The sequence below is a fragment of the Phoenix dactylifera genome, unplaced genomic scaffold (assembly GCF_009389715.1).
Source record: "Phoenix dactylifera cultivar Barhee BC4 unplaced genomic scaffold, palm_55x_up_171113_PBpolish2nd_filt_p 000723F, whole genome shotgun sequence".
Taxonomy (NCBI): Eukaryota; Viridiplantae; Streptophyta; class Magnoliopsida; order Arecales; family Arecaceae; genus Phoenix; species Phoenix dactylifera.
In genome coordinates, this window is record NW_024068101.1 from 110,287 (window position 1) to 137,660 (window position 27,374).

A 27,374-nucleotide genomic window follows, 5' to 3' on the forward strand; every position below is an offset into this window, starting at 1 on the left:
TGCATCCATACCTCTTCAACTTTGTAACATTTTGTTCTCAAATGTCCATGATCCCACATTTTTTTCATATTGATTACTTTTTCATGATTTTTTAAATTTTAGTATATACTTTCCAGGCATTGACAATATATCCATATTGTCTTCAAATTCCAAATTTGAGCCCTTGGCCAAGTTACTCTTGCTTACCTAAATCACATCTAATAAGTAAGAATTCATTATGCTTGCAAACAAATGGTCCAGGTCTATGGATGATAACCAGCACTGCATCGATTATAATAAAATAATCATGTTAAAACTTCAAAAATTCAGGAAAATGTGAGAAACTACGTTATCAAAAACAACTATATACCTTTTTCTTCTTTTTTTTTTGATAAAAACGGCATTTCATATAGCTCTAACGTGAGTACATCCAGCCATATCGGAAGCAAAAAAAGAGTACAGAGTAGGGGGTATCCCTCCTACCGATGTCCAAAGGATCTCTCCGGAGTGTCGGGCTACATAGAAGGCCACCCAATCAGCTGCACTGTTTGTCTCCCGAAAAACGTGTAGAGCCTGAAAATCGCTCAACTCCTGAGCCAACCTACGAATATCACGGATAAGAGGATGGCCATCACCATATCTATCCAATCCTCGAGCCCAGTCAATCACCACAGAGGAGTCCCCCTCAAGGCATAGCCGCTCAGCACCCAGTATCTGCCTGGCAAAGGATATCCCTTCCCAAGCTGCCCGCAACTCCGTCCCAACAGCAGTAGGTCCGGGCGTACGACGACCACCAGCGGATATCATCCTCCCGAGATGATCCCTGATCACAAAACCGACGCCTCCGGCCACTCCATCCACCGACATACTACCATCGAAATTCACTTTGAGATAACCAGGGGGTGGGGGTACCCAAGAAATAAGGACGAACCTGGGCGCTGTGACAGCGGAAGAAGTACCCGAGATGTCCCCGGCCATCCCAGAAGAGAACTCGCGGTAGCTGTGGTGATCTCCCTCGCATGACGAATCGCTCTGTCCACCACCATCCTCGGCGGTAATCTCCTACCTTCAAACAAGCCAGAATTTCTGTCCAACCAAATATGATAAGCCAAGTATGCCCAACGAATCCCCGCATCAACAGTACTAGGCCTCCGCATGGAAACCCTCAACCAATGAATCAAATCCTGTACCGACTCAACTGAGTGGGGCAATAGGTCCGGTGACCTCCTCCAAATCTCCCTGGCTCTGGGATACTGCAATAAAACATGATCAATAGTCTCCTCCGTATCTATGCACACCTCGCACCCCTGAGTGATCCTCATCCCACGCCGTGCTAATAAACTCCTGGTCGGTAAGCAGCCCCATGCCACCTTCCAGATAAAAAGCGCCACCCGCGGATGAGTCCGCATCCTCCAAATCCATCCCCCCTCTATCTGCCGGCCTGGCTCACTGCTCATCAGCTGATGAATATCCCTGGCACGCACCTGCGACCTCCCTGTCGGCACCCAGACTAGTCTGTCTGGCCTCTCCCTGGCAGGAACTGGTAGGGCCAGGACCATCTCTGCCAGCTGCGCCCCAAACACCTCCTGAATCAACTCCTCGCTCCATCGACCACCCTCCAGCTCCATCAGGTCTCTGACCCTGAGACCAGCTATCCTCGTCGTGTCCACCATCACCGACAACCTACTAATCGGCTGCTCTGTCACCCAGCTGTCCTCCAGCACATCTATGGACCGCCCATCCCCAATGGCCCACCTGATCGCCGGTAGCACCATCCCTGCTCTAGCACAAATCTCCCTCCATATCGGTGAATGGCGGCGGCCGCCACGAATCCCAGGCGCTAGAGCACCGTACTTGGCCCTCATCAAGGCAGACCACATACCATCCGGCTCTAGCACTACTCTAGCAGCCTGTCGTGCCAGCAAGACCTCCCGTCTCATCACTAGGGACTGAACCCCTAACCCTCCACACCTGGTCGGCTGACATACAACCTCCCACGCCATCAGATGAATACCCCCTCTACCTCCATTCCTTCCCCAGATAAAATTCCTGAAGATCCGCTCAAGATTCCGCACAGTCGCTACTGGGATGAGGGAATTGGATAGTAAGTAAATAGGGATCGAAGAGAGAACTGACCGCACCAAGGTAACCCTGCCCATCATGGATAGTGAATGTATCTGCCAACCCTCCAATCTGTGCCTAATACTGAGCTCGAGAAAGGAACAATCCCTGCTGCGTAACCGCTGACCAGAGAGTGGCACACCCAAGTACCTCAGCATGCCCTCCTGCTCCCCCACTCCCAAAATCTCCAATATAGAAGTCTTCGTCGCCACTCTGATCTTCGGGCTAAAGCATATTGCTGATTTGGATAAGTTGACCCGTTGACCAGATACAGAACAATAGTCCCGGAGAATCCTCTGAATGACCCGTGCATCCTGCCTCGTAGCCCGGGCTAGAAGTAGACAATCATCGGCAAAAAGCAAATGGGAAGTCGGTGAAGCGTCTGGCATGGGCCTATAAACATCCAGCTCCTGGGTGCTCACTGCCTGCCTAAGAGCTCTAGAGAGAGCATCTGCACATATAATAAAGAGTAAAGGAGATAGAGGACAACCCTGACGTAATCCCCCGGAAGACTCGAAAAATCGGAAAGGCGTCCCATTCACCAATATGGCAAAGGAAGGAGCTCTGACACACCCCATCACCCATCTAATCCATGTCTCATGAAAGCCAAATTCCTGCAAAGACTGCTGTACAAAGTCCCATCTCATCCTATCATAGGCCCTCTCCATATCAAGTTTGATCCCCATCAAACTCCTCCTACTCGATGCCCTACGAAGATCAAACATAAACTCCTGAGCAATAAGCACATTATCAGAAATGCTCCGTCCTCCCACAAACGCCTCCTGCTCCGGGCTGATAATCCTCGGAAGAATGTCCCTCAGTCTGACTGCTAGTAACTTCGCCGTCACCTTGTACATGATAGTACATAAGCTGATCGGGCGAAAGTGACTAGGCTCAAAAGCATCCTGTCGTTTCGGTATAAGAGTGATCAAGGTCCTCTGCCAATCTATAGACATAACAGCGGTGCTAAAATACTGCTGTATGGCTGCCGTCACATCCTATCCTACTATCATCCAGTACCTCCGAAAAAACAACGGTAGAAAACCATCCGGCCCAGCGCCTTGTCCCCTCTAGAGACCACACAACCTCCCGAACCTCCCTCTCCGATACCGGCCTGATCAGTGCCGCAGTGTCCTCCTCTGCCACACGTGCCGAGGGCGGCATAAAACCCTCCTCTCCCACAACTATATATCTTCAATTAGAAAGTTTTAAGGCACTTTGGTCATCTTCTATTGCTTAAGGCAATTATTTTGCTATCGCAGTAAAATGCCCAGAGTTCAAAATATGAACAGGGTTGGTGATATATCACTACCATTTTGGATTATAGTTTTTAACCAGTTTATAATCCAAGAATTACAATGCCACCAATCGAAAGCAGAGCAGAAAAGTTGGCAAATCCTCTTTTTTTGGGGTGAAGGCAAAACTTGTAGCATTTAACCAACGTCCCAAGAGACAGACACCCTATAATGTATGCACAAGCTTTTGTACATAAGTTAACGATTTTTGAAAAGCAAAACCTTTTCTCAGTCCTCACCTCCTTGAGTTCGATCTGAACCTGCAGAATAAAGGCCAAAAAAAATGGTTTAAGTGGAGATGCACGAGCAGGAAAACACCTTGCTTACCAGCAATGCAATGCGAGTTAAAAAATCACTCATATTGAACCTCGAGGTGCGCCTCCTTGTGACCCGGGCTGCGGTGAAAACATCTCCATCATAGACCTCAACACATCTGATACCTGTTCTGGTGAATCTCCGACATCCAGGTTGATATTTGCATCGAGTCTTATACCAGGTTCATTTGAGCCCTCTACATTTCCATTGGGCATTCTCTCATGAACCTGGTGACCCTGGGTAGCTGCGGCTATGTTCCCTATTATGTTAGCAAATTCGGGAGGAATGTTGACAGGGAAAGACGTGAATGGGACACTGCTGTTGGCTGAGCCTGCAGATTGCGAAGTTGATTGTTGGCCATGACCTGATGTCATGTTCCTCAAAATGTTAGCCACAAGATCTGGAGAGGCACCAACTGGAAATGACGGGAATGAAAAGCTGCTGTTTGTTGACCCTGAATGTGAAGAAGATTCCTGGCCATGACTTGATCGTGTGTTCTGAAGAAACAAAGCACAAAATAACAAAATCATAATTAATCAAAATGTGGAGGCAGGTTTGCTAAAAGAGCATCAAACCATTTTGCATATACACGGTCTGAGAGCATATGTAATACGGATGAAACCACAATAGAACTAAAGGACCACAAGTGGTTTCTAGGAAATTGTCTCTACTCCAGGATACATTGCCTGATAGATTTAACACCTGAAGGCCTGCAAAACCCTTCAGGTGGAATTATGAAATTTTGCGAATTATGAAATCTGTTCACCCTCCTTTATCCAAATTGATAAAGGTTTAATAGAGATTTAATGCCTTTTACAATCGAAATTGGTCTTTATGATACAAATCAATCCTCCGCAATTGACATAGTTTTATAAAGTACATCAGCAAACATTTATAGGACACAACATTAGCAAACGATCATTCCGCATGCTTTACCAGCAACAACTACTGATTAGGAAACGATAATGCTGCGCAAACAACGAGGAAGAATTGCAGAAAAAGTATTGTGATGCTGGTTATAGAATAGCTTCAATTCAATATAATTGTGACCAGAAGGCATTCTAATTTCAAGAGTTATGGCCACAAAGATTAAAGCAAGGAAATTAAGTCTACAGCTATGTAAATTTACGTATGGCACAATTTCTTATTGCATGGTGAACTGAAATTACCTGATCTGGATCTGCCTGTGCACGTTGTTCCATCAATTTCTGTACTGTTACCTGAGATTTTTTTATGCATATATTATAAATAGTACAAGAAATTTACGCTGAGAAAAGATCTTGCAAAGAAAATCATCCAAGTGTTATGAAATTTTTACATATAAAAGCATACCTGAATATTCTCTCGAACAGTGTTGTTACCTGGATCCAACTGCAGGGCTGCATGTGTGAAAACAGGCAAAAGGTTGGATCAATGCATTAAGGATTTCAAATATTGCACAAGTTGATGCTCGCAGGAAAGCGCTTGGCTCCATCAGAGCAGACTGAGTTTTTACATATAATTTAGAACTAGTGCTGCATAAGTTCTTCAATATAGAAATACATGAAGTGCATAAAACTCATTGACTACATTTAATTTAGAACTTGGAAACACCAATTATACATAGATTCCAACATATAAATTGTTTCCAACTAGAGGGCGATTTAACACTAAACTATAGTTCTAGGAATATCATGATAAGAATTTTAAATACGACACAGAAGTAGGGGGTACCGAACTAACTGATGAATACATATGCTAGAGTAATAATTTATACAACAGAATGGTTTCAAGAAGTCTTCTGCAGTTAGAGAGATACATACAGGTTATTGCTACCACACATTAGCATGGGACTTCAGCAATTAGTTAACATCCTACGAGACATGATTGAAATTTTAGCATCCACATGATTTCACTAATCATCATAAGTAGAAATGTAGAAGCATCTAAAGTATTGACTTCCATTTTCCTGCTTATGTAATTCAAAAGGCAAATGAAACATTAGCATATTGCCAAAGAATTGTAGGCCAATTTAAGCAGGATGTGCTGTATTGCTGATCATCATCTCAAGATGCTGAGTAGACTGCAATGAGGTCATAATATTGTAGATGTTAGAATGTCAATAAGAAGATGCAAACACATAAAATGAGCATCGTGAAGCAAGGATGTTGAAGTGAATGCATGATTAAGTTTCAGGAGAAATTTGGGAGGTGTACAAAAAGAACGGGAAAGGAAAAATTAATAAAGATGGCATGGTTTGTCGGACAAAAGACTAGATGGTGCTTCATCGAGGAATAAGGTTTCTTTTTGCATGAACAGGTTTAAAGGAGGTGGATACAATAACAAAATCATATATTTTTTAAAAAAAATAAACAGAGTAAGAAAGGATTTAGGAAGACTTGCTTTGACAGGGAACTTAAAATGGAGGTGTGGATGACCAAATATAACCAATACCAATCCTGTAATAATTAGATAGTGCTTCTGAGCTAGCAGTCTGTTCACATTGATGACGGTCATTCAGGAAACCCAAGGGTGACAATCATTGGTTAAATTACATTACACGCTAAGAATGATAAACTATTTCATCACGTTACGTGACTGAACGCATTGGAGATGAAGGTAGAAGATATGGGAGGTAGATATGGGGTAAAAATTAGGTGAACATAATATATATATATATATATATATATATATTAAAAAAAGAAAAACTCGAGACTCTCTACAAAAGGAGAATAAGGATCCAGAGAATCAGTTAATGGAACATTAAATGCAACATAAGCCCCACAATTAGTCCTGTTTTATGCTGTAAAATTTGTATGGAACAGTCTAAAATAAGATTTGAGTTATAAAAACCTGAACAGGGGACATGCAAAAGGATTTCAAAAAAGGTATGTTTACACAGCATATGGCCCCTATTTTACATAAAAAGAATGAATAAAAAGATTGAACCCAAACAACTAGAATGAAACATGTTTGCGACAGCTATTGTCTATAAATAGAAAATAAAAAAATAAATTGAAATAAAAGACAAAAGTATCTGAAATTAAATTTTAAAAATAAAATTAATACATAGCTATTTTTGATATAATTATGATAGCAATGGACAGTAACTGATGGTAAATGGAGACATAAGCATCAAGAAATGCATGCATAAATTCAGCAACTTAAAGCAACATATGGCACCAATGCAGCCCATCATCAGTTCAATTATCAGCAGTTCAATATCCATGGATGGGAGACATTTTTAATCCTTGCAGTTTACAGTGTTTCTAATTAAATGAAGAATGTTTAGGGTTTACTCAAAGAGATCAATAATATTCTATGTTTCGATTCCTTTAGTGATATTGACAGTTCAAATTTCAAGAGGTCCCCCTTATGAAGGGCTATAAAGGAGTTTCAAACATACCAAAGATATTCTAATTATAGAGAGTTTTATATGGACATTAAGATTGATGGTGCATTGTTGCTAAGAGTAAGACTAGGTGAAGTGGATATTCACTTAAATAACAGTCACGATAGATATAGACCATGTTGGGAGTACCCACTTAAATAAGAAAATAAATGAATATTCAGAAGCTTTATTATTTGTTTTAAACTTCCATATTGTAGGTTTCATTTGACCAAATGTTTTAGCAGTGTTATATTTTTCTGCTGCTTTCATCTTCAAATGTGATCAAGCACTTCAATGAGAAAGTTGAGACCTTTCAGTTCAGCGCAAAGCCCAACCAGGGGAATAAACACTCACGTAATATAATTAAGCTAACATGAAACCAATAAAGCATCTAAACAACAAATAGCCTGATGTCTTGGAAGACTGGTAAAATTTTTTGGCCAGCCACTGACAAAATAAAAAATAAAGAAGTACATAAAAGGGTCCTAAGAATATAGTAGGTGTAGAATGACAAACCTCGGATTAAAAACATGGTACAGTAATGACAAAATGTTAATAGTTTTGCTTTGTATTGAAGAAGTTTCTGAGCTTACAAACAATCATATAAAAGATGGAAAAATAGAAAGAGGGAGAGTGATACACTCAGGAAAAAACAAATATACAATGCATGAAGAACCACGATGCAACTGCAGACATTAAGAGTTTTGCAATAGTCTGGAGTTCACATGATAAATCTTACTTTGCAAATATAAATCATCATAACAAAATTTGATCTGGAGGTCACAAAATAAGTCTGACTTTGCATATGCAATCCATGATGTCAAACTCTTAATTTTTCATTTAACCCCACAAATTCAAGTTCCTGCAGCAACAGAAACATAGTTACCTTTCAAGTAACCCTTATTTAAAGCATCATTGTAATTCCCTTTAGCAAAATAAGCTGATCCAAGACGGCTATATGCTTTGCTGTAATTAGGATCAATTTCAATGCACTTTAAGCAGTCTTCAATTGCTTCATCATATCCATGAATCTGAGTGTAAGCAGCAGCCCTGCAAGTATATATTGCATGTTAACTTCTTAATAGGTTACCTGCGTGATCAAAAATTTTACCAGTACACTGTACAATTATAGTTCAGAACACTGAAAAAAAACGACAAGAAAAAATAAATGATCTATTCTGAGTTGGAGTAAAAGCTTGAAGCTGCCACTATTCTTGTCAACAGAAAGCTTTGCTTCAATTCTATCCAATGTATCTTTTCTTAAAAACCTTCACAGTTCTTTGATGATAAGATAAAACTTTTCAACAATCAGATAGAGAAAAAGGGAGCAAAGTTGATTACAGACATTTGATCCAGATGAATTCCATCAAGAAAATTGAGCTCTCAAACTAAAACTGAAAAATCTATTTTTTACTTCACATTCTATATGTCATATCTTTTCTTTTATCCATTCCATTCTTCAACAAGACTGGATCACTTGTCCAAATTCATAGAAAAGAAAGAAAGGAGGAATATGAAGATTTTTTATGAAAAAGTATATTAAAACATTAAAGTACTTAGTTGCTGTTTCTTTACTCTCTCTTTTTCTTAAGTGATTATTCACTGTTCTTGTTAACTAAAATCCCCACTCCAGTTTCTTCACCTACCTATTATATCTTTTCATTACACCTTCCCATTTCTTCAACAACAAGATATCACCTTTCAACACTCTTCAGCTAGAAAGAGAGGGTACAACTATGACTAAGAACATTTTCTATGATAACACATGCTGAAAATTTAAATTATTTAACAATTATTTCTTTAATATTCTCTCTATCAGGGTAGTTTTGATCTCGTGCATTCTTTCAAAATTCCTCGGTTGAAGTTTACCATTGGTGGAATTGTTTATTAGACTCTATATATTTGCATTTTATTAAAAAAAGGGTAGAAATCAGTGGTATGCATATTCTTGCTAAATGAGTAACTTGAGGAAAATTCTAAGGATATAAGAAAGTTCTTCCTAGGAGAGACATCCTTATGAATGGAAAACTCAATACAACATATCCCAAAAATTTTAAACTAACATTTACAAAAGATAATCCAATCCCACATATAACTGCTAAAAAATTCCAAACCACTTTTTACCAAATATTCAAAAGTAAAAGAGCACTAGAACCAAGAGGAAACTTTTCTCTTTTTTTTTAAGGAAAGCATTAGAGCAATGTTAGTTATTAGATATCTCAATAAGATAATCCTGACACAATGTTGACCACATAAAAGAAGCTCATTTCACTATTTAGCAACATTATCAGCACATCAAAGGAAATAAATAGGATTCAGTCCTCCACTCCTAATATTTTGTTCACGATTTTTTTATTGATTGGTAGTTTTAAGAATACATCAAAAACCTGTGCAATATTTAGGAGTAATTTACAATTAATTTAAATGGAACAGTAACCTCCTCTGACTTCTACAGGAACATGTGCTAGTAAGGATCAGCAGAAGGCTTGCAAGACATTCAAAACTGTACACAAGCCAGAAAAGAAACAGATGAAAAAAAGAAGAGGCACAGGGAATTCTTCCATCTACAAAATACTAAATCTTTAGAGATCCTAATAAATGTATCAACATTACTATAACCATCAAGGCCTGCCCCAACTATTCAGGCTCTGCTCCCAATGAATGCATCCAAAAAATATACAGATTGGCATGTGCATATACAAATACTCAACAGCATGTAAGACATGATGGTTCATTTATAACTCAGTTGACGTTTGCCAAGTACATGCACAGAGCAATCGAAATGTACTATATTACGCTTGAGCGAAATTTCATTACTCTCAGATGCTTAGTTATGAAATGGAACACGAGAAGTTGTTCTTATTGTGATGAGGGTTCTCAACACAAAATGGTATGGCAAGTAGTTGTTGATCTCTATTGAATAGAGTACATCATGATGCCCCCACAGCTTATGCACGGATCTACGATAATAATCAGTAATTAAAAGTTGAGGATAGATAGAGGATCCTAAACAATGTCTCTTATCTCTATGAATTTATAAGACTAGAAAGTTGTTTGATCTCTAAATTAAGCCTAGGAATTTATTATTTTGTGACTGGTAAAATGTCACCTTGTTTCAGGTAATACAATCTCTTATAGTTTCATTCTTGGATACATAGCGTGGGCTTGCAGTCAGATTTTTGTAAGGCTACTACAGCTATATTTAAGAATTAAATCCCATCTAGTCACCGGTGGCATGGTTTTGTGTAAGCTCAAAAACCCAATAATACACTCCAGATATTACATGACAGTAACTCACTTTACCATCCATCATTGTTGCTTTCTCCAGTTCAGGGTGTTTTTAAATTCAATAGGGAAAATGTAGTTTCAACTATCTAATTCTCCCCAAAATCAAAGAAATTATTGGCTTCTCAAACTAAATGGCATAACCAATACAACTGAGAGTACAATTAGCCTAGCAAAGTTAGCATATCCATAGGATAAATGTTGACGGTGTATGATTTCAACAGAAATACTGAGAAAAGAGTGTACTATTAGCATTTCTTAAGGTATAGACTTCAACAAATTGTAATAAAAATTGAATTGTAATCAAAATCTGAAATAAAGTTGGAAGCACCAACCAAAGAAACACAATTATGGGCATATTGGCAACAGCTTGGAGCATATAGAAGAATGAAATTTGAACATGCATATTAAACAAATTCGGGCACCAATTCTATGAGAACAGATCTAGGAATAATAAGAGGGCCCCACAAATCAGCATTCCAGAACATTTAGTGCATATATACAAAAATACTAACAGAGTTGTATAGATGTCCAATTAGTTTATCCCATGACAACACTCGCAGGAGAAGGAATTGGCCAAAAACGAGATGGAGAGGGAGAGAGAATTATGCAGCTTTGAGAGATGGAGAAGAAGTAGGGAGATCTAGAAGATCGATAGAAATTGTAATCCCAAGATTCAGCGGCACCAAATCCACCTAAAATGGTGATATTCTGCATCCTGAGAATCTCTGGGAGTCTAGGATCCATCATCATCCCTAATACTTCCCAATATGCTGCCCTATGCCCCTATGTACTCAGGGAGATATCAAGAAGATAGGCAGCAGGCTCCCAAACAGGTCTTGATAGATAGTTTCCAACATAGGATACATCAGAAATATCAGTATAAGCAGGTTTTGATTGTCAATTAAATTATACTGACTTGATTAGCATAATGGTTCCACACCTGTTACAATAGTAAACAGCGTTCTTCTCACAGAGTGCTATGGCACAGGTATATAGTTCAATAGCTTCAGAGTATAACTTCAACTGCATGGATTGATTACCTGATGACCATAATAAATTAGTGAAAAAAATTTAATCTATTGTCCATAAAAGATTTTTGCTGTATGAGTACCTTTTGACTTAAAGGCTTCAGCAAGGCTGCCCAAGTTCATTATTTGTCCCTGAGAATTCCCAATTTCCTGCCAATATTTAGACGCTTTTCAATATTTTTGAAAATCAAAACAGCCAAATATCAACAAAATCTTTCACATGAACCCCAAAATGGAAGATGAGCTCAAGTGCATTGCTCCAGTGCATGTAAGGTTCCCTTGATGCAATTGGCTAAAGAGTTAACTTTTTAAAGTATGGCAGTGGCACCACCAAGGACCAAAGTGGTATGAGGAAGTTATCAGAACAAGAGATACATTAGGTATTGCTTTCCTCATGCTGAATAAAATAACTGTCAGCAGATATTAGATGGCAGTTTTACTGTTGAAAAGGAAGTAACTTGGTCATGGGCGCTACCCATTCTTTGGCGTTGTTAATGCCAAGGCTTCCAAAATCCCCAAATAATCATGCCATGCCAAGGATTGACAACATTTATATATGCAAGCTTCTCAAAAGATAACTGTCAGCAGATATTAGATGGCAGTTTTACTGTTGAAAAGGAAGTAACTTGGTCATGGGCGCTACTCATTCTTGGCATGGTTAATGCCAAGGCTTCCAAAATCACCAAATAATCATACCATGCCAAGAATTCACAACATTTATATATACAAGCTTCTCACAAGATACATCTGTGAAATCTCTCTCTTTTTAATCAACATTTTTCTAGAGTTAATCACCAAAGAAAAAAAGGCATGTACTAAATATCGAAACCACAACTTTCACTGGTTAAGACATCTTAAATCTAAACACATTATACTTACATAAGCTGAAAATAAACTAAAAATACTGTATTCCTGTGATGCTTGCTACCACAAAATACATAAGAAAGTTGATAAATAAACCATTTCTTAGAGAGAGTCAAGCTGCACTGACACTATAGGTAATCAAATTTTGTATTAAACAAATCACGATAATGAATGCTACCCTCCAGATCTAAAATCTCATTGAACGATGGTGACATGGCAATAAATTCTATTAATATTTTATTAGTTTATAGTGTTAGAAGGGATCAGTAAACCAATAGATCTGAAAATCTTCTTGTGTCATGCCTAACTCTGTTTATAGCATTAGCATTCTTGCACCAGAACTACACATGCTCTGTGCCTAATAACCCTTGTCCATACTTTCCATGGTCTCTTGGAAAATGCTCTATGCCATATTGTCATCCTCCTGAATGGAAACAGGATGAGCTTGGCTTATTTTCGCATGTAGCCAATAACAATTTGTAGTGCAACATGCTCGATCACCAACTCAGATACACAAAGCTTCCTTTCAAACATGAGCAAAGAAATTTCATGCACTCCAGACGTGCCATCCACACTAACCCTACTGTCCGATTAATTGATGTGTGGTGCTCTTCTGCGCATTACTTTATTTTCAGTTGAGACATCGTAGGCACAAGAACTGGGGGCAGCTTCAAAACTAGGGGTGGCAATCAAGTCAGGATGAACCAGGTACGGGTCGGATTGCATACATGTTATGTCAGAAAACCTGTCAACCCGAACCTGACCCGTTTACTAAACAGGTCAAAAATCCAGACTAGAACCTTACCATTTTATTAAACAGGTAACTCAAATTACGGGTTGAATCAACCTACAAATTACGGGTTGAATCAAGTTAAACAGGTTAAGCATTGTCACCCCTATTGAAAAGGGCAACACAAACAGCAGGTTCAGATCTTGGTAGCTGGAATCTTCTACCTTATAACACACCCACTTTGGAATCTTCCTGGATTCTTGAACCTGCACCAGCTTCATAAGCACTTCATTACTAAAAGTGTTTCTAAGATATCCGCTTTTCACGCCTGCACCTGCTCCCAATCTCAGCAACTAAGGTTCGGATCCTATACAGAAATTTCTGGACAATTGCCTGAAAAATAGCATTATCCTCCATAGTTACCTGGACATGTGATACGGGTGTGAAGTGTCCAAGTGTCCATAAGCATCAGATACAGGAACTTTCAAATATCCGGCATGAGGACATGCCTATATTATATAGATGTATCCTTAGATATGTAAAACTATATGTATATGATAAATGGTGTATTGGATTAATTGCTTTGTTTTTACATAGAATTCATAAAGTCTTTGCTAAATGTTTTGTTAGACTTTCAGTTCCATACATACCTGTCAATACTGATACCATACCATTCCAATGGAAAACTAGTACGGGGTTCAATATCGATATTTAAACTTGTTTTGAAGTGTTCAGGTAATATGTATTCCTCTCTTTAGAACTAGTCTTTGCTATTAGTAAAATATCTCCTTTAGAACCACATTGAGTTTCTCGAGACATGCCTTAGTGTTCCCGCCACTCGTGCAAGGTGCGCCTCATGTAGGTACCTTAAGCAAAATTTGAATTATACCTATTTATCCAAAGGCTCCAAACTTGAAAGTGAAAACATACTATCATAAAGGATCACCAAACCAGCAACCACTAAAGGACAAAAGTACTATATATCTACTCAGACAAATACCAAAAGTTACAGAAGAACAAACGACCAGACGCAATAGTGCAATACAAATTGAAACTGTAAACTTTATATGGGCACTTACATATACCGGATATAGTAATATGTGGTTGAAAAAACACAAGTAAATAGAAAAACTGAACAGAGTTACCAAAATTTTATTTTTTTTCACATATTGATCTTGTTTAAGATGATCATTTTTTTTATAAAAAAAAGTCTGCATATAAATCTACTCAGTGCGACTTTTTTTCCCCAAAAGTGACTTCTTATTTGTTGCATTTCTGAAAAAAGTAATAAAATATTCCAAAAATAATGATAACCCCCCTGCAAAGGACGACACCTCATATCTAATGAAATGAGATCATCACAACCATAATATAAAGATATAATTTCACTTTTTGGGAATATTAGTATGACATGCCCTATAACCAAGCTTGGAATAGCATCTCAAAGTCTTCACTGCACCACTTTCTCACAGATATTATTGTGATTATGCAGGCAATATGGGATCTTGCACAGGACCATGCTCCAGAAGTGTGTGTGAGGTGCATGTGTGTGTGTTTCTTGTTGCAGAAGAAACAGATCATTTTCCCATGACCAGTTCAGTTCATTATTAGCCAGTAAAACAAAGTCAGACACTAACGGAATATCAAGCAAGCAAAAAAGTTTACAACATACATAAAAGATATAGTATTCAAGCTATTCACGCATGTGTAATACAAATGTGTAACGAGACAAAAAATGAGAAAATGATCATACTGCTACAGCTTCATTAAAGAACCGTGTTGCTTTGGCAATTTGATCAGGGTCTTCAACTGCACCAGGTGAGCTCATAAAAAAATTGATTTTGTCAAGTGCAGCATAGAATCTTCCAAATAGTTCATCTCTTGGCATGCCTCCTGTGACATGAAATAAATTACAAATATAACATAAATTAAGCAGCCTGACATGCATATCAAACATGGACGATCAAAGACACATTCATTGAGAGAAACCTAAGAATCAAAACAAAAAAGTATAATAAGCATGCAAAGACATAAGAAATTTTTTCTATAACAATAATTAAATGTCTACATACTTCAAACAGGGAGAATCATGTCAACACTGATTAAAATCTGTTTTCAATTCCGTCGAACAAAAGTCTATGAAGGAACATTCTTTTGAAAAAAGTCATCAGTAAAAACAAATTTCAGACAGATATATGATGCAATCAAATTTTGAACAGATACTATGGAACAACTTGATTCCATTAGGTACCCTGATGGTGCAATCTACTTCACAAGATAGGGTTCATAAGTCTTCCGGACGGCATGTGAAAGGTACAAGAGCAACAACTGCTATAAAAGAGAAATTAGCCATAACCATGGAAAAGGGAAGAGCCACATACAGGCTGGGGGGTGCAGGGCCCCAAACCCCGATTTTGTAAATTTAATGTCGTACATATATGCCTTTCTGATTTTTTGATTTCATCATGCATGCCCGCCCCTACAACCCTTGATTTTTTTCCTTGTTTGTGCGTGGCCCCTTCCCCCACCAGAGTGGTTTTGCATGCAATATATATATAGAGAGAGAGAAGGGGGGGGAGGGAGGGAGTCGGAATTAAGGGGTGTGGGCATGTAATAAAAAAAATAAAGAGGGTATATAAGGTAGTTAAAGATGGGAGCTATTTAGAAATTTGGATAAAGGAAAAGGTTGGACGTAGGAAGATTTCTCTCTCTCCAAATTTTTTCCAATGTTTCCATTAAAAAATGCCAAAAATGCCTGTCATTGCCTTCTTAATAATGAAAGATTGTAGGTAAATAGTTGTTGAAATTTTAACACCAACAATTAATCAGGAATGCTTCTTAAACATCTGCAGTTCTTTTATTGCATTTTTTCAAGAAAACGGTGCACAAAAGCAGTATTATCTCACTAAGATTTTTTAAAAAAATTGGGTTGTTTCTGTTTAGACTTTAACTTTTGTTTCTGAAAAACATTGTTTCTTTTATCATTTTAGATTTCTTTTCTATTGGTCCTCTTTCCTGTTCAAAAGTTTTCTTTGATAAATTTTCTATTCATATGTATCTTGGTAAGGTACTTAAGAAATACTTGTATACTTAATAATTTTTTATATTTTCAGCAGTAAGTTCTTTTAGTTTTATACCATATGTTCTAACTTAATACATTCTTTTGTATAAGCATTGATATAAGAAATTAGAAAATAAAGAAAAATAAACAAATAAATGACAACTCATTGACATGGCTTGCTCATTGTTTGGTTCTATTTGTAGTTCACCCTAAGACATTTTTTTCTCTTCATTGGTAAAAACAAGCAAAAATCTAAGGGTTGAGGTCACATGGTGCAGGTCCAACATACAGCACATGCAACAAGCCCCTGGCACAGCACAGACTGGCACGCCATGGCGCGGACTGGCTGGCATTCAATCCTAGCGATGATCTTATCAGTTTCAGCAGCAAAATGATCGATCAACTATCCTGATTCAATCCACATGTCAAATGTTCATCTGCAACAGACAAATGGAAAGATCGTATATATACACAAGAAATTTGCAAAACTAAGAATTTAGAAGGTAGTTCATGCAAAAAAGTTAGCCCCTTTCAGTAATCCATAGACATTTACTAGTTCTAGAACCAAGAAGAAACAGATAAGATGTCCTTATTAGTCCAAAAAGTATCTAGAATAGTCATGAGTTTGGACTAAACTTGTGACCCAGGCACTATCAAATTTGTATTCCATTTATAGTTCATAAACATTTGACAATTTATAGTTCCAGACCACATTTCAACCTAGGAACCGTTAAAGCTGTATTTTCTTTAGACATCACACCACATATGAGCTACTTGGTTTGGAAATTAGTCATAATATGTTTCAAACAAGGGACAGTCAATTTTTATTCTGTTACTATCCCGTACGATATATGGATTACAAGAAAATTTGAACCAGTGCAATATCCAACTTTCAAAGCTAGGTACCATTAAAATCAATTACACAGGAAAGGACAATTTGTTATCGCCCATTCACATGGTACAATAAAACCTGGAGCATACTCTTTAATCTGATGTCCACCATTAAAGTGCACACCACCAAAATCAAATAGGAGGAAAAGAAAAGGCAATATATGTTAAGCAATCTATCTATAAAGTAAGCATGAATTACCCAGCTTTAAAGAAACTATCTTTTCATTGGTGTCACATTCATAAGAAAAGCTATAATAGGGGCTAACCTACAGAATATGGAAAACAGGGCCATCAAGGTAAGAGGCATTGCCATTATCATTTTGCCATTTCTTCTTGTACAGTAAGCAAGGACACTTCAAATTGCATGTTATGTCTGTATCCACTAGGTACCAAAAAAGACTCTTGAAACGTTCATACAGCCAAGATACTTTAAATACTTTTGACAATGAGGGAGGGTCCTTTCTTCTTTCTTTAATGAATGCTGCCCTTTTAAAAATGGATGTAAATTTAGAGTGTGTGATTTTGATGTTATTGTGGAGTATAGATTGTGGTCGACAGATTTGAATGATGATTAAATGGTAGAGTTTTCTGATGTTGATGGTAGTATGGTACTATTTAGACTATGGGCTACGTGTTGTCATAATCTACTATGTTCTATGGATGTTTCTTTATATTACGTAAAGAATATACTTATTTATTTAATTTCCAGATCACAGCCGTATAATATCCTTTTTTTCATATCGGCAAATTCGTATCTTGTGATATACATACTATATCCACTAATCAAATATCCATGTCCATGCTCCATAGCTCTCATATAATTATGAGTTTGCTTGATTGAGGCACGCATATTGCCTGTCTTGTAATGCCATATGATACTTGACACGATCAACAAAATCACAAAAGGAAAGAGAGTAAGCCAATATAAATGATTATTAGGAACAACAGCCCGCTAATATCCTAAAACTATAAAGTAATCAGAATCATATACATACCTAAGTCTTCGGAATCTCTAGCACAATCTTCTCTCTGATTAAGAAAGTAGAGATGTAAGGAAATGAAGTTACTAAGTTAATAGCATAAAGTAGAGGAGAATGTTCATTATGTAACTCAGAATCTCAAATTCATACAAATGGAAGCATATCAGCAATGAACAAGCAGAAACCTCAAAAAGTGTGTATATTCTACAATTTATATGTCCCTCGTGAAATGCAAGAAACTGGAAAGTAGAAAGGTTATATAAATTTCAATGTAGTCTATTAGCAAACTGATGATTCATTTCAACTTGAGCAACAGACTTCATTATTCTCCACAGTTGAATGTTAAGAACATATACGGCATCCCAAATTTAGAAGGTTTCAGACATTCATGTACACTAGGTAATGCTAAAACATATTTATCAGGCTAGTGTTCAAAAAATCAAAAAATGAGGTCACAAAAATACTTCACAACTAGACATGATCCCCATGTCACAAAACCATTATTTACAGTTATAACAAATATAATGGCTATTATTTGCAAAGTCTAGCCTTGGACTAGGTTTATTTTGGACCAGATTAATTGCTGTTATAGTGGCTAGTTGGCTATCATTAGTGATAGCCGTAAAACAGCAGCTTTACACTATTTACAAAATAAAAAACTGTTTTTGTATTGATATAAAAATTAGAATTTATATATATGTCTTACTGACAGTAATTATGTCCGGATAACAGCTAAATTATAGTGATTAATTAAATACCCATGATATATAGGTAATAACATAACAACTATTTCAATGTGCTCCTCAGGGATGGACAAGTAATTCAAGGTTAACATCAATATAAAAGTGCAGGTTTTGGAGAGATGCCAAGTCTTTCAACTTATGACTCACCTTAGGATGAAATATCATTCTTAAGGTATGAAATTATCGATATGAAATATAGAATGATAGAAAAAGAAATACAGAAAAGGATAAATAAATACTCATTTAAAAAAGGGCGGCCAAATGCACGAGACTCCCACCACTGTGGAGTCTGGGAAGGTTTAAAAGTACACAGCCTTACTCCTGAGTGCGGAGAGGCTATTTCCGTATATTGAACCCATAACACCCAAGTCACAACTAAGCAACTATACCATTGTACCAATGCTCCCATCTATAAATAAGTAGCCATTTATATAGTGAAAAACAAGTATTACAACTTCTAGTTGAGTATTAGGATTCAAACTCATTTAAGAACATGAAACACCATCTATAAATAAGCAGTCATTTATATAGTGAAAAACAAGTATTACAACTTCTAGTTGAGTATTAGGATTCAAACTCATTTAAGAACATGAAACACAAAGATTACTATTGTGACGTTCACCTTCATACTTTAAAGCATCTCTATCTCTCTATTCCTTCCTCCTAGCTATAGTAATATGGACCTCTAGAGGCAAATGATGGTAATATGGACCTCTAGAGGCAAATGGTTCACCTTCATACTTTTGAACATCTTTGTCTCTCTATCTCTTCCTCCTAGCTATAGTAATATGGACCACTATTGACCCGTCCAGCTTATTCACAATCATTCTATCAAGAAAGTGTATTCTTTGGATTGTTTACCCCCTTATGCCTGACTTATATGATGAACACCTAGGACAAATTTCCACCTAAAGCACCTAAAGCATTGGGGGCCTCCAATACCCTTATAATGGTTTCTATGTTATCAAGTGCTTCCTAAACAATGTAGTTAAAAATCTGATTTAACTTGTATCCCAAACAAGTGGGAAAGTGAGTCTAAAATGGGCATCCTAGTGCATGAGGCTCCTGCTATTGCAGGGTCTTTGGAGGGTTAGACGTATGCAGCCTTACCCCTGCATGTATAGAGGCTATTTCAATGTCTCCAACTCGTGACACCCAGGTCACAATGGAACAACCTTAATGCGCCAAGGCCCGCCCTCAAACTTGAGTCTGGAAGCTGAAAATAAAATGTGCATGCACAACCTGGAAAGAGCTGGAAAATGTTTTTGACTATAGCAATATTAATTGCTTAACGACGCCAGAGGAAGTAGGTGCAGTAGTTACAACCTTGACTACATATAATAGCAGTTCCATGTCTAGTGTTGTTCCCCTTTTTTTCTTCTTTTTGTGAATATAAAATATAAATGGTCCTGTGCAGGATCACCCTATATGGTGTCTGGCCAATTGGGCATATTGATAACTCAAAAATGTCGCTAATTCAAATAACAGCACTCAAAAGATATGTAATATCTTCTTGCTTGCAGTGTAGCAGAAAGACCAGGGTGAGAAGACGAGAAATTTTTAAATGTCAAACTTGTAACTGAAAAATAATAGGTTTTTAAATTTGTACAGTTTCTTTCTACAAAAGAGAGCTCAAAATGCAGATTTTCATGGTTCCTAGATAGAATTTTCTACAGCTGCATCTATTTTGCTTATCTTTTTAGATAAAAATTGTTATTGTAATCCCTTTCTTGGTAAGCTTAATTACGTTTCATCGCCTTGCCAAAAAGGCAAGCTTTTCTTCTCTTCACCACTCCTATTTACGTCTTCTTATACTATACCAATACCCAAAAAAGATAGAGAAAAATGTATAACTTATTATAAACCACAGTCAATGAATATATTTAACTTTCAAAATAAAGTCAGTAGATAAGGTAAGCAGCACTTTAAACTTATATTAATATCAAACGGTAAAGAGGAAACAAGTTAGTGACAAAAGTAACAAAACATAAAATAGGTAAAAAAATAACTTATAATTAACTGATAACAAGACATACTTTAGCATATATTCATCAAAGATATGCAGGAGATGGTGAAGGAGAGTAGAAAACTGACATTTGAGGCCTTTAAAGTTTTGGAATCTTCAACTCTTTGGGAAGATGAGGTGGCATTGGATTTTGCAAGAGAGTCCCAATCTGGTGTCAGACTACACTGTTCACCAGCTCCCTGTGAAGCGAATAGGTCCAATAATAAACCAGGCTGTATCCCATCAGCAGGGGTCGATGAATTGAGCTTAAACACTTCTTGCAAACACTCTTTAACAACATCAAGTGCTTCAGAATCAGCTCCAGGAGCCAGTTCGACTGTCTCGGAGAAACATTTCACTGTTAGAACAAGTAAAGGAAGACAACTGCAGGATCGAATTCAAAAAAAAGGCATTATGAGCTCCTTTTTCAAATTTCAAGTCATAAAAATTTGATGAATTTAAATCAATTAGTCATCAAGGTCATTACAAATGTTGCAAGAACATACACTGCCAGAACCAGATTGAGAAATGTATCCAAGTTTCTGAGTAAGTGGAAGGATAGAAAAAGGGCACACGCAGACACAAACAAATATTTTTTATACAATATTCTGTGAAGATGTTTCAGTATAGATGTTCATTATCCAAACTGCAAAAGAAGCTCATGGGTAAAAAAACATGATATTTCAAACATTCATTATAGTGCTTACATACTCAGTCAAGACTCTGAAAATTAAAAAAGAAATCATGATGTCACTATGGTGGGTCAAACTTATTGTCAGAAAGGTCAACCCTTCGCCGATCTCTAAAATCTGCAAACAAACTTCCATCCAAGGTACGCCGTACTAGCCCAAACCGAGCAGTGCGGAGCGTACTGTACCATACCATGCCGGTTTGGTATCAGTAACCGATATGGATGGCCAAAAAAACTCTATACTGTATCGTATGGACATTGTGCTGGTGTGGCACCAGTACGAGGTCCGGTACCGAGACGGCGAACCTTGCGCTTCCATCAGTACGTATTATTCTAAAGTGTATCCAACTCACAAGTACATATCCTACATGGATTCTTGAATTGGATGCAGATGTCGAGGAAACACAGAGAAGTTAGTGGAAAAGAAAGTTACGAAATTGAAAGGATAATTTTTTTGTTCCAGTGTTTCCAATGTAATCAACAGAATTTATAGTGTAGCTGCTTTTGGAACAAATTTTTGACTCATAAGTGATATCCAATTGAAATGATATATGAACTTCTAGGCATCATACAAACACATCTACTAGAAACTTTTAATAGCGTCGATGCTTAAAAATAGCGTGATAGAATTACTTATCTCATCAATTTCTTAATGGCTATAACAATCCTATTCAGCTTCAGATTCCTATTCATGTCTAAGTTTTTAAAAATGTAAGGTGTCCGGAGATTATCTTTTATCTCCGACTCGGTCTTCTTTGGTCCCACCCGTCATGATATATTCAAGAAATCCTTGCGCTGTTCACTAGAGACATCCTTCCCAATTTCTCATTCCTTAAAGCATAGATGCAAGGTAACAAAGAAACTTTTTTCAAGTACAACTTCAGAACTCCCACATTCCTATTATAGTTGCAATCTAGGTGCTAATTTGCACTCACTTAATATTAACCCTTTCCTAGTCTTAAAAACAACAAACTAACAACTGCAAATAGCATTCACTGGGGGTAATTTTTTAAGCTATTAGCTGTCAACGCATCTAAAACAAGCATAAATATGTAGAGGCTTAAAGCTAACCCAAGAGAAAGCCTGTAATCATTTGGAACTTTCTGTTCTCACGAATGTAGTTTCTTTTGCATGCATGTTATTAACATTTCTAATCTATCTGACCTTTCTTTCTCATCACCCACCAAATAACTCCTCCATCAAATTTGCTGAAATCATTTCCCAATCAATAATAATCATGCAAAGTATCTTTTCTTTTGATCAAAAATGTTTTCCAGTCATTACCTATTTAAGAAGATCATCTTAATGTTGACCCAATGAGATGTAGTTATGTTGTTTTTCAGACTGACAGATCCACTCATATTGCTCCATGGAATAACTCATAATTTAACTCGAGAATGATCTTTATGTCTATATATCTTCAGAGCCAGCATTTTGTGTTTATTTAGCATTTTCCTAAAGTTCAAGGTCCCAACTTTGTTCAATTGTTAACATGCTTCTGTGGGTATCCAATTTCATTCAAATTCTGGCATCCTTTATCTTTGATAAAGCATCCTCTATTCATTAATCAAATTATGCAGAATCTCAAAATTTAACACATGGACACATTTATTTCCAACTTACCCAGCATTACTAACATTATCTTCACCAATTTTTCAAGATACCCTCCTCTCGATCTTTAAATTTGTTTTCATCCACAAGTATGCTGACATACTCGACAAAGCGCATCCAGTATGATCTATCTTGCCCTTTCTATTGTTTAGCTTGTTGTAGTTACCACTTAAAGCCACATATCACTAGATTTCATCCTCCCTTTTGGAATTATTCTACCATTCAAATTCTCTTGGTCTTTAACATTTGTCATAATTGCACAATCCTCTGACATAAATTGCATCATGGGCCCCATTTTTAAAATTTTTGATACTCCAACAGCTTCTCATCACAATCTTAGAAACTTGAAAATATGTGCCAAAACTAAATCTGGTAATTCGTTCAGATTCCACTTTAATGGCAACCAACTGATGATCAATGAAGATCTAACTGCTTCACTAGTCTTCATGTTGTTATGATGACCTAGCCACTAACTCAGTTACTTGGTCAAATTCTTTCATCTCATTACTTAACGCTCCTTTTATTTTTGTCAGTTGTTCCTTACCTCCTTCAAAAAACTAAGAAATCTGATTATGAACTTATCATTCTCATAAAGTTTGTGACTCTTCTTCTTCATCATCTCTCTCTCTCTCTCTCTCTCTCTCTCTCTCTCTCTCTCTTGTGTTACTTGGTCAAATTCTTTCATCTAATTACTTAACACTCCTTGTATTTTTCAGTTGCTCCTTACCTTCTTCAAAAAACTAAGAAATGTATTGACTAGGAACTTATCATTCTTGTTAAGCTTGTGCCTCCTCTTCTTCTTCTTCAGATCTCTCTATCTCTTTTGCGCATGAGTTTCTTTTTGGGGGGAATGGGAAGTTCTACTCATGCACAACTACATTTGTGTCACTCATCTCACTCCTAACTCTGAAGCCACTAATATATTCCTATGTGTCCATTTAATCGCCAAGAAAAAACATTTCCTCCAAGAAATATTCTGTGACGAACATGTCCATCTCTTTTTTTTCTTGTGTGTGGCAAACATCCATTTTATTTGAAGAATACTTTTTTTAGTTATTTTTTTCTCCATGGTGCCAATATATGGCACCTAATAGCTAATCATTCTCATCCGGCATTTGCTAGCCTATCAAACCCTAAATGCCAGTACGATCTTATTAGCTTTTTTTTTTATGCTACTCTACAGCGTTTATCTAACATTTCATTATCTAACAGGAGACTACTGAACATAAAACATGTCAATGTGACTATCCAAAATTTCTTATTTCCACAAATATGGGTTGCTTCATGACACACTTGAAATTGCTTATCAAAAAGGATAGCAAGATGGTTCATAAGGCGGCACTTGCCATCCCAAACTCTTGTTCAAATGCATCAAGAAGTGATTTCCTTGGGGCTAGTGATGATTTCCCCTTCAGCCCTTTCAGCGATCAAGTTTAGCAACAAGAATTAGGGTGAGGCATGCATTATTTCGTTTAACAGAAGAAAGAGAATTTGGTCTTATTAATTTAAGTTTATGCATTATGTATGTAACTAAAGCAAGGATTAGGGACCGTCATGAAACTTCAATAAACTTCAATGAACCATACTTCGATCCATGAAGCAGACATTGCAGAAGAGATAAAATCTTGTAACATGAGGTTAAGGTTAGACATTTAAGAATGAAGGTCAAAAGATATCTAATATCAAATGATCAGTCCAATTTAAAGAAAACTTTATCATCATGGTAGCAAGAATCAAGAAATCATCTCCTCTTCTTAGTAGGTTCTTGTCTTAGAAATTAAGTTGCTTCATATCCAATCAAGCTACTGACATTCGGACTGAGGTCTCAAACATTAGATGCTCTATGAGTGACTAGAAAACCTATTATCAAAATATGCCTCATAAGAAGTCATTTCTAGAATCATGCAACAGGATCCTTATAATGTCTGCGCAAGAATTTGACCTGCCAATTTGTCCTAACAAGGTCACAAGATATCTGATATCAAATGATCAGTCCCATTTAAAGAAAATTTATTGTCATGGCAGCAAGAATCAAGAAACCATCCCCTCTTCCTAGCAGGTTCTTGTAATATGAATTAAGTTGTGTCATACCAAATCAATCTTCTGACATTCCGTCTGACTGAGGTCTCAAGATTAGATGCTCTATGAGTGGACAGAAAGCCTATTATCAAAATATGCCTCATAAAGAAGTCATTTCTAGAATCAAACAAGAGGGTCCTTATAATGTCTGTGCAAGAATTTGACCTGCCAATTTGTCCTAATAAGGTCAAAAGATATCTGATATCAAATGATCACTCCAATTTAAATAAAACTTTATCGTCATGGTAGCAACAATCAAGAAACCATCCCCTCTTCTTAGCAGGTTCTTGTCATAGAAGTTGTGTCGTATCCAATCAAACTACTGACATTCCATTTGACTAAGGTCTCAAGATTAGATGCTCTATGAGTGGACAGAAAACCTATTATCAGAAATATGCCTCATAAAGAAATCATTTCTACAATGCCCTTATAATGTCTGTGCAAGAATTTGACCTGCCAATTTGTCCTAATAAGGTCAAAAGATATCTGATGTCAAATGATCAATCCTATTTAAATAAAACTTTATTGTCGCGGTAGCAAGAATCAAGAAACCATCCCTTCTTCTTAGTAGGTTCTTGTCTTAGAAATTAAGTTGTGTCATATCCAATCAAGCTACTGGCATTCCGTCTGACCGACGTCTCAAGATTAAATGCCCTATGAGTGAACAGAAAACCTATTATCAAAATATGCCTCATAAAGAAGTCATTTCTAGAATCAAGCAAGATGATCGTAATAATGTCTGCAAGATTTTGACCTACCACCAGTTCAGGACAGCAGAAGGGAAGTACCATATGCCTTCCAATAGTGTTTCTTGGATTATTAGGAGTTCTAACCAATAGATAGGTAGGAATTTTACAAACCCTAACAAAACCACCATGGCATACTGAGAGATCCAAGATTAAAACTTGAAAGAAAGAAATCAATTGCCCTTCCTCTACTATAATGTACCCAAAAAAAAAAAGATAAAGAAGAACAATAAGGGACAAACAAAAGAAAACCGATTGGGGAACAAATTCAGGAGATCGAGCAAGAGAAAGCGCACCGGAATTGAGGAAATCCAAGAATGCGAGAACGATTCGACGGGCGGCGGGAGAGTCGGACCTCAGGTTCCCCATCTTCGCCCCCTTCGTCTTAGCTCTTCGTCTTCTTCCCTATCGAGTGGGAAGAGGAGAGGGAGAAGGCGTGCTCGCTTGGCGCCGCGATTCGTTTCGTCTTCGCAAAGGGAAGGGACGGGAGCCGCCGGTCCAAGAAGGGGGCAGAAGAGCCAGGAATCAAGGGAGCGCACCGGTCAAGCGCCAGACATGCTCACAGCTCAAACCAGTTCGGGCTGTTGAGGGAAAATATTGCAGATATACCCCTCTTTTGTGGAGCAACCCGGGTGGCGTTTAAACGTGGCCGCGTCCAATAGGACACGATGGCACGCTGGAGGCACGTGTCTCGGATGCTGGGAGGAAGCCCTAAGAAGCGTGAACATTGTCGGTAGGGTGTCATGCAAGAGATGTGCCAAAAGTTATTATTCATAATAATTTCAAAATATATTTTTTATTTTTAAATATGTTCAAAAATTATGAACTTCAAATGTATTTATAAAAATTAACACAATCTAGTATTTAATAAATTAAATAATTAATATGAACTTTTCATGTGTTTTTTCGATCAACTTGGTAAATCTTGCATATTGCTTCTTTTCCTAAGTTATTTTTTTTTTTATTGAGAGAAAGGAATTTGTTCTGCGGTAGAAAAAAAAGAGATTGCCTCCCAATTTTATAATAGAAAGGAGTATAATAGGTTCACTCGGCTAAGAAATAGGAGTTAGAAGACTTTAATGATTCACGTATAAGAATGCTATGACTTTCTTTGATGTGTAACGTAGAGTATGTGATGAAATAATGAAGAATTGGTATAATTGAAGAAAACTCTAGTGAAAACTCTAGGAATCAAGAAGTAAACATGGGCAACCGATCCAAGAGTCTGTGATCTATAGGTTATATGTCCATCAATCACTAATCTCACACGATGGATATGAATATATTTCCATATTTTCTTGGACCACTAAAATATCTAATAAAAATTTGGAGCATCTCATGAGAAAACAAAAATCTTATATCCACATCAATTTAAATTTCTTGATATATAGGAATAAGTGGCAAGTTAGAAAGGGAGATCGAGCTCCTGTTGATATAAAAGATAGTCCATGTATTAAGCTCCTCATCGTTCTCTATTATGTATTTAGTCTATGTAGTACTTAGTAGAAGAATTAGTTTAAAGTACATACTTTAAAAGTCAAGCATGGGATTTAAGAGAATCCTCATATATTGAGCTA

General features: G+C 37.1%; 1 protein-coding gene across 1 annotated transcript; it reads right to left on the reverse strand.

The window, feature by feature from the left end:
- Nucleotides 1-3,376: 3,376 nt before the first annotated feature.
- On the reverse strand, nucleotides 3,377-26,389 carry LOC103704390 (small glutamine-rich tetratricopeptide repeat-containing protein). The gene is made up of 11 exons (XM_008787656.4): nucleotides 26,094-26,389; nucleotides 20,760-21,007; nucleotides 17,938-17,971; nucleotides 14,744-14,883; nucleotides 11,480-11,546; nucleotides 11,309-11,408; nucleotides 7,967-8,130; nucleotides 5,043-5,089; nucleotides 4,880-4,930; nucleotides 3,763-4,207; nucleotides 3,377-3,655 (listed from the first exon to the last, which is right to left on the reverse strand). Exons 1-11 carry the CDS (start codon nucleotides 26,164-26,166, stop codon nucleotides 3,624-3,626), a joined length of 1,401 nt encoding a protein of 466 aa, XP_008785878.2. The 5' UTR covers nucleotides 26,167-26,389; the 3' UTR covers nucleotides 3,377-3,623.
- Between the last annotated feature and the right edge of the window lie 985 nt (nucleotides 26,390-27,374).

What these genes read in the sequence shown, in the direction of transcription:
- LOC103704390 (XM_008787656.4), bottom strand. Translation starts at nt 26,166, where the DNA reads ATGGGGAACCTGAGGTCCGACTCTCCCGCCGCCCGTCGAATCGTTCTC. An exon ending in AAACTTTAAAGGCCTCAAAT is followed by an intron (nt 17,972 to 20,759) that starts GTCAGTTTTCTA and finishes TTTCTTAATCAG; the next exon opens with AGAGAAGATTGTGCTAGAGA. An exon ending in GCTGTTTACTATTGTAACAG is followed by an intron (nt 8,131 to 11,308) that starts GTGTGGAACCAT and finishes ATATACTTGCAG; the next exon opens with GGCTGCTGCTTACACTCAGA.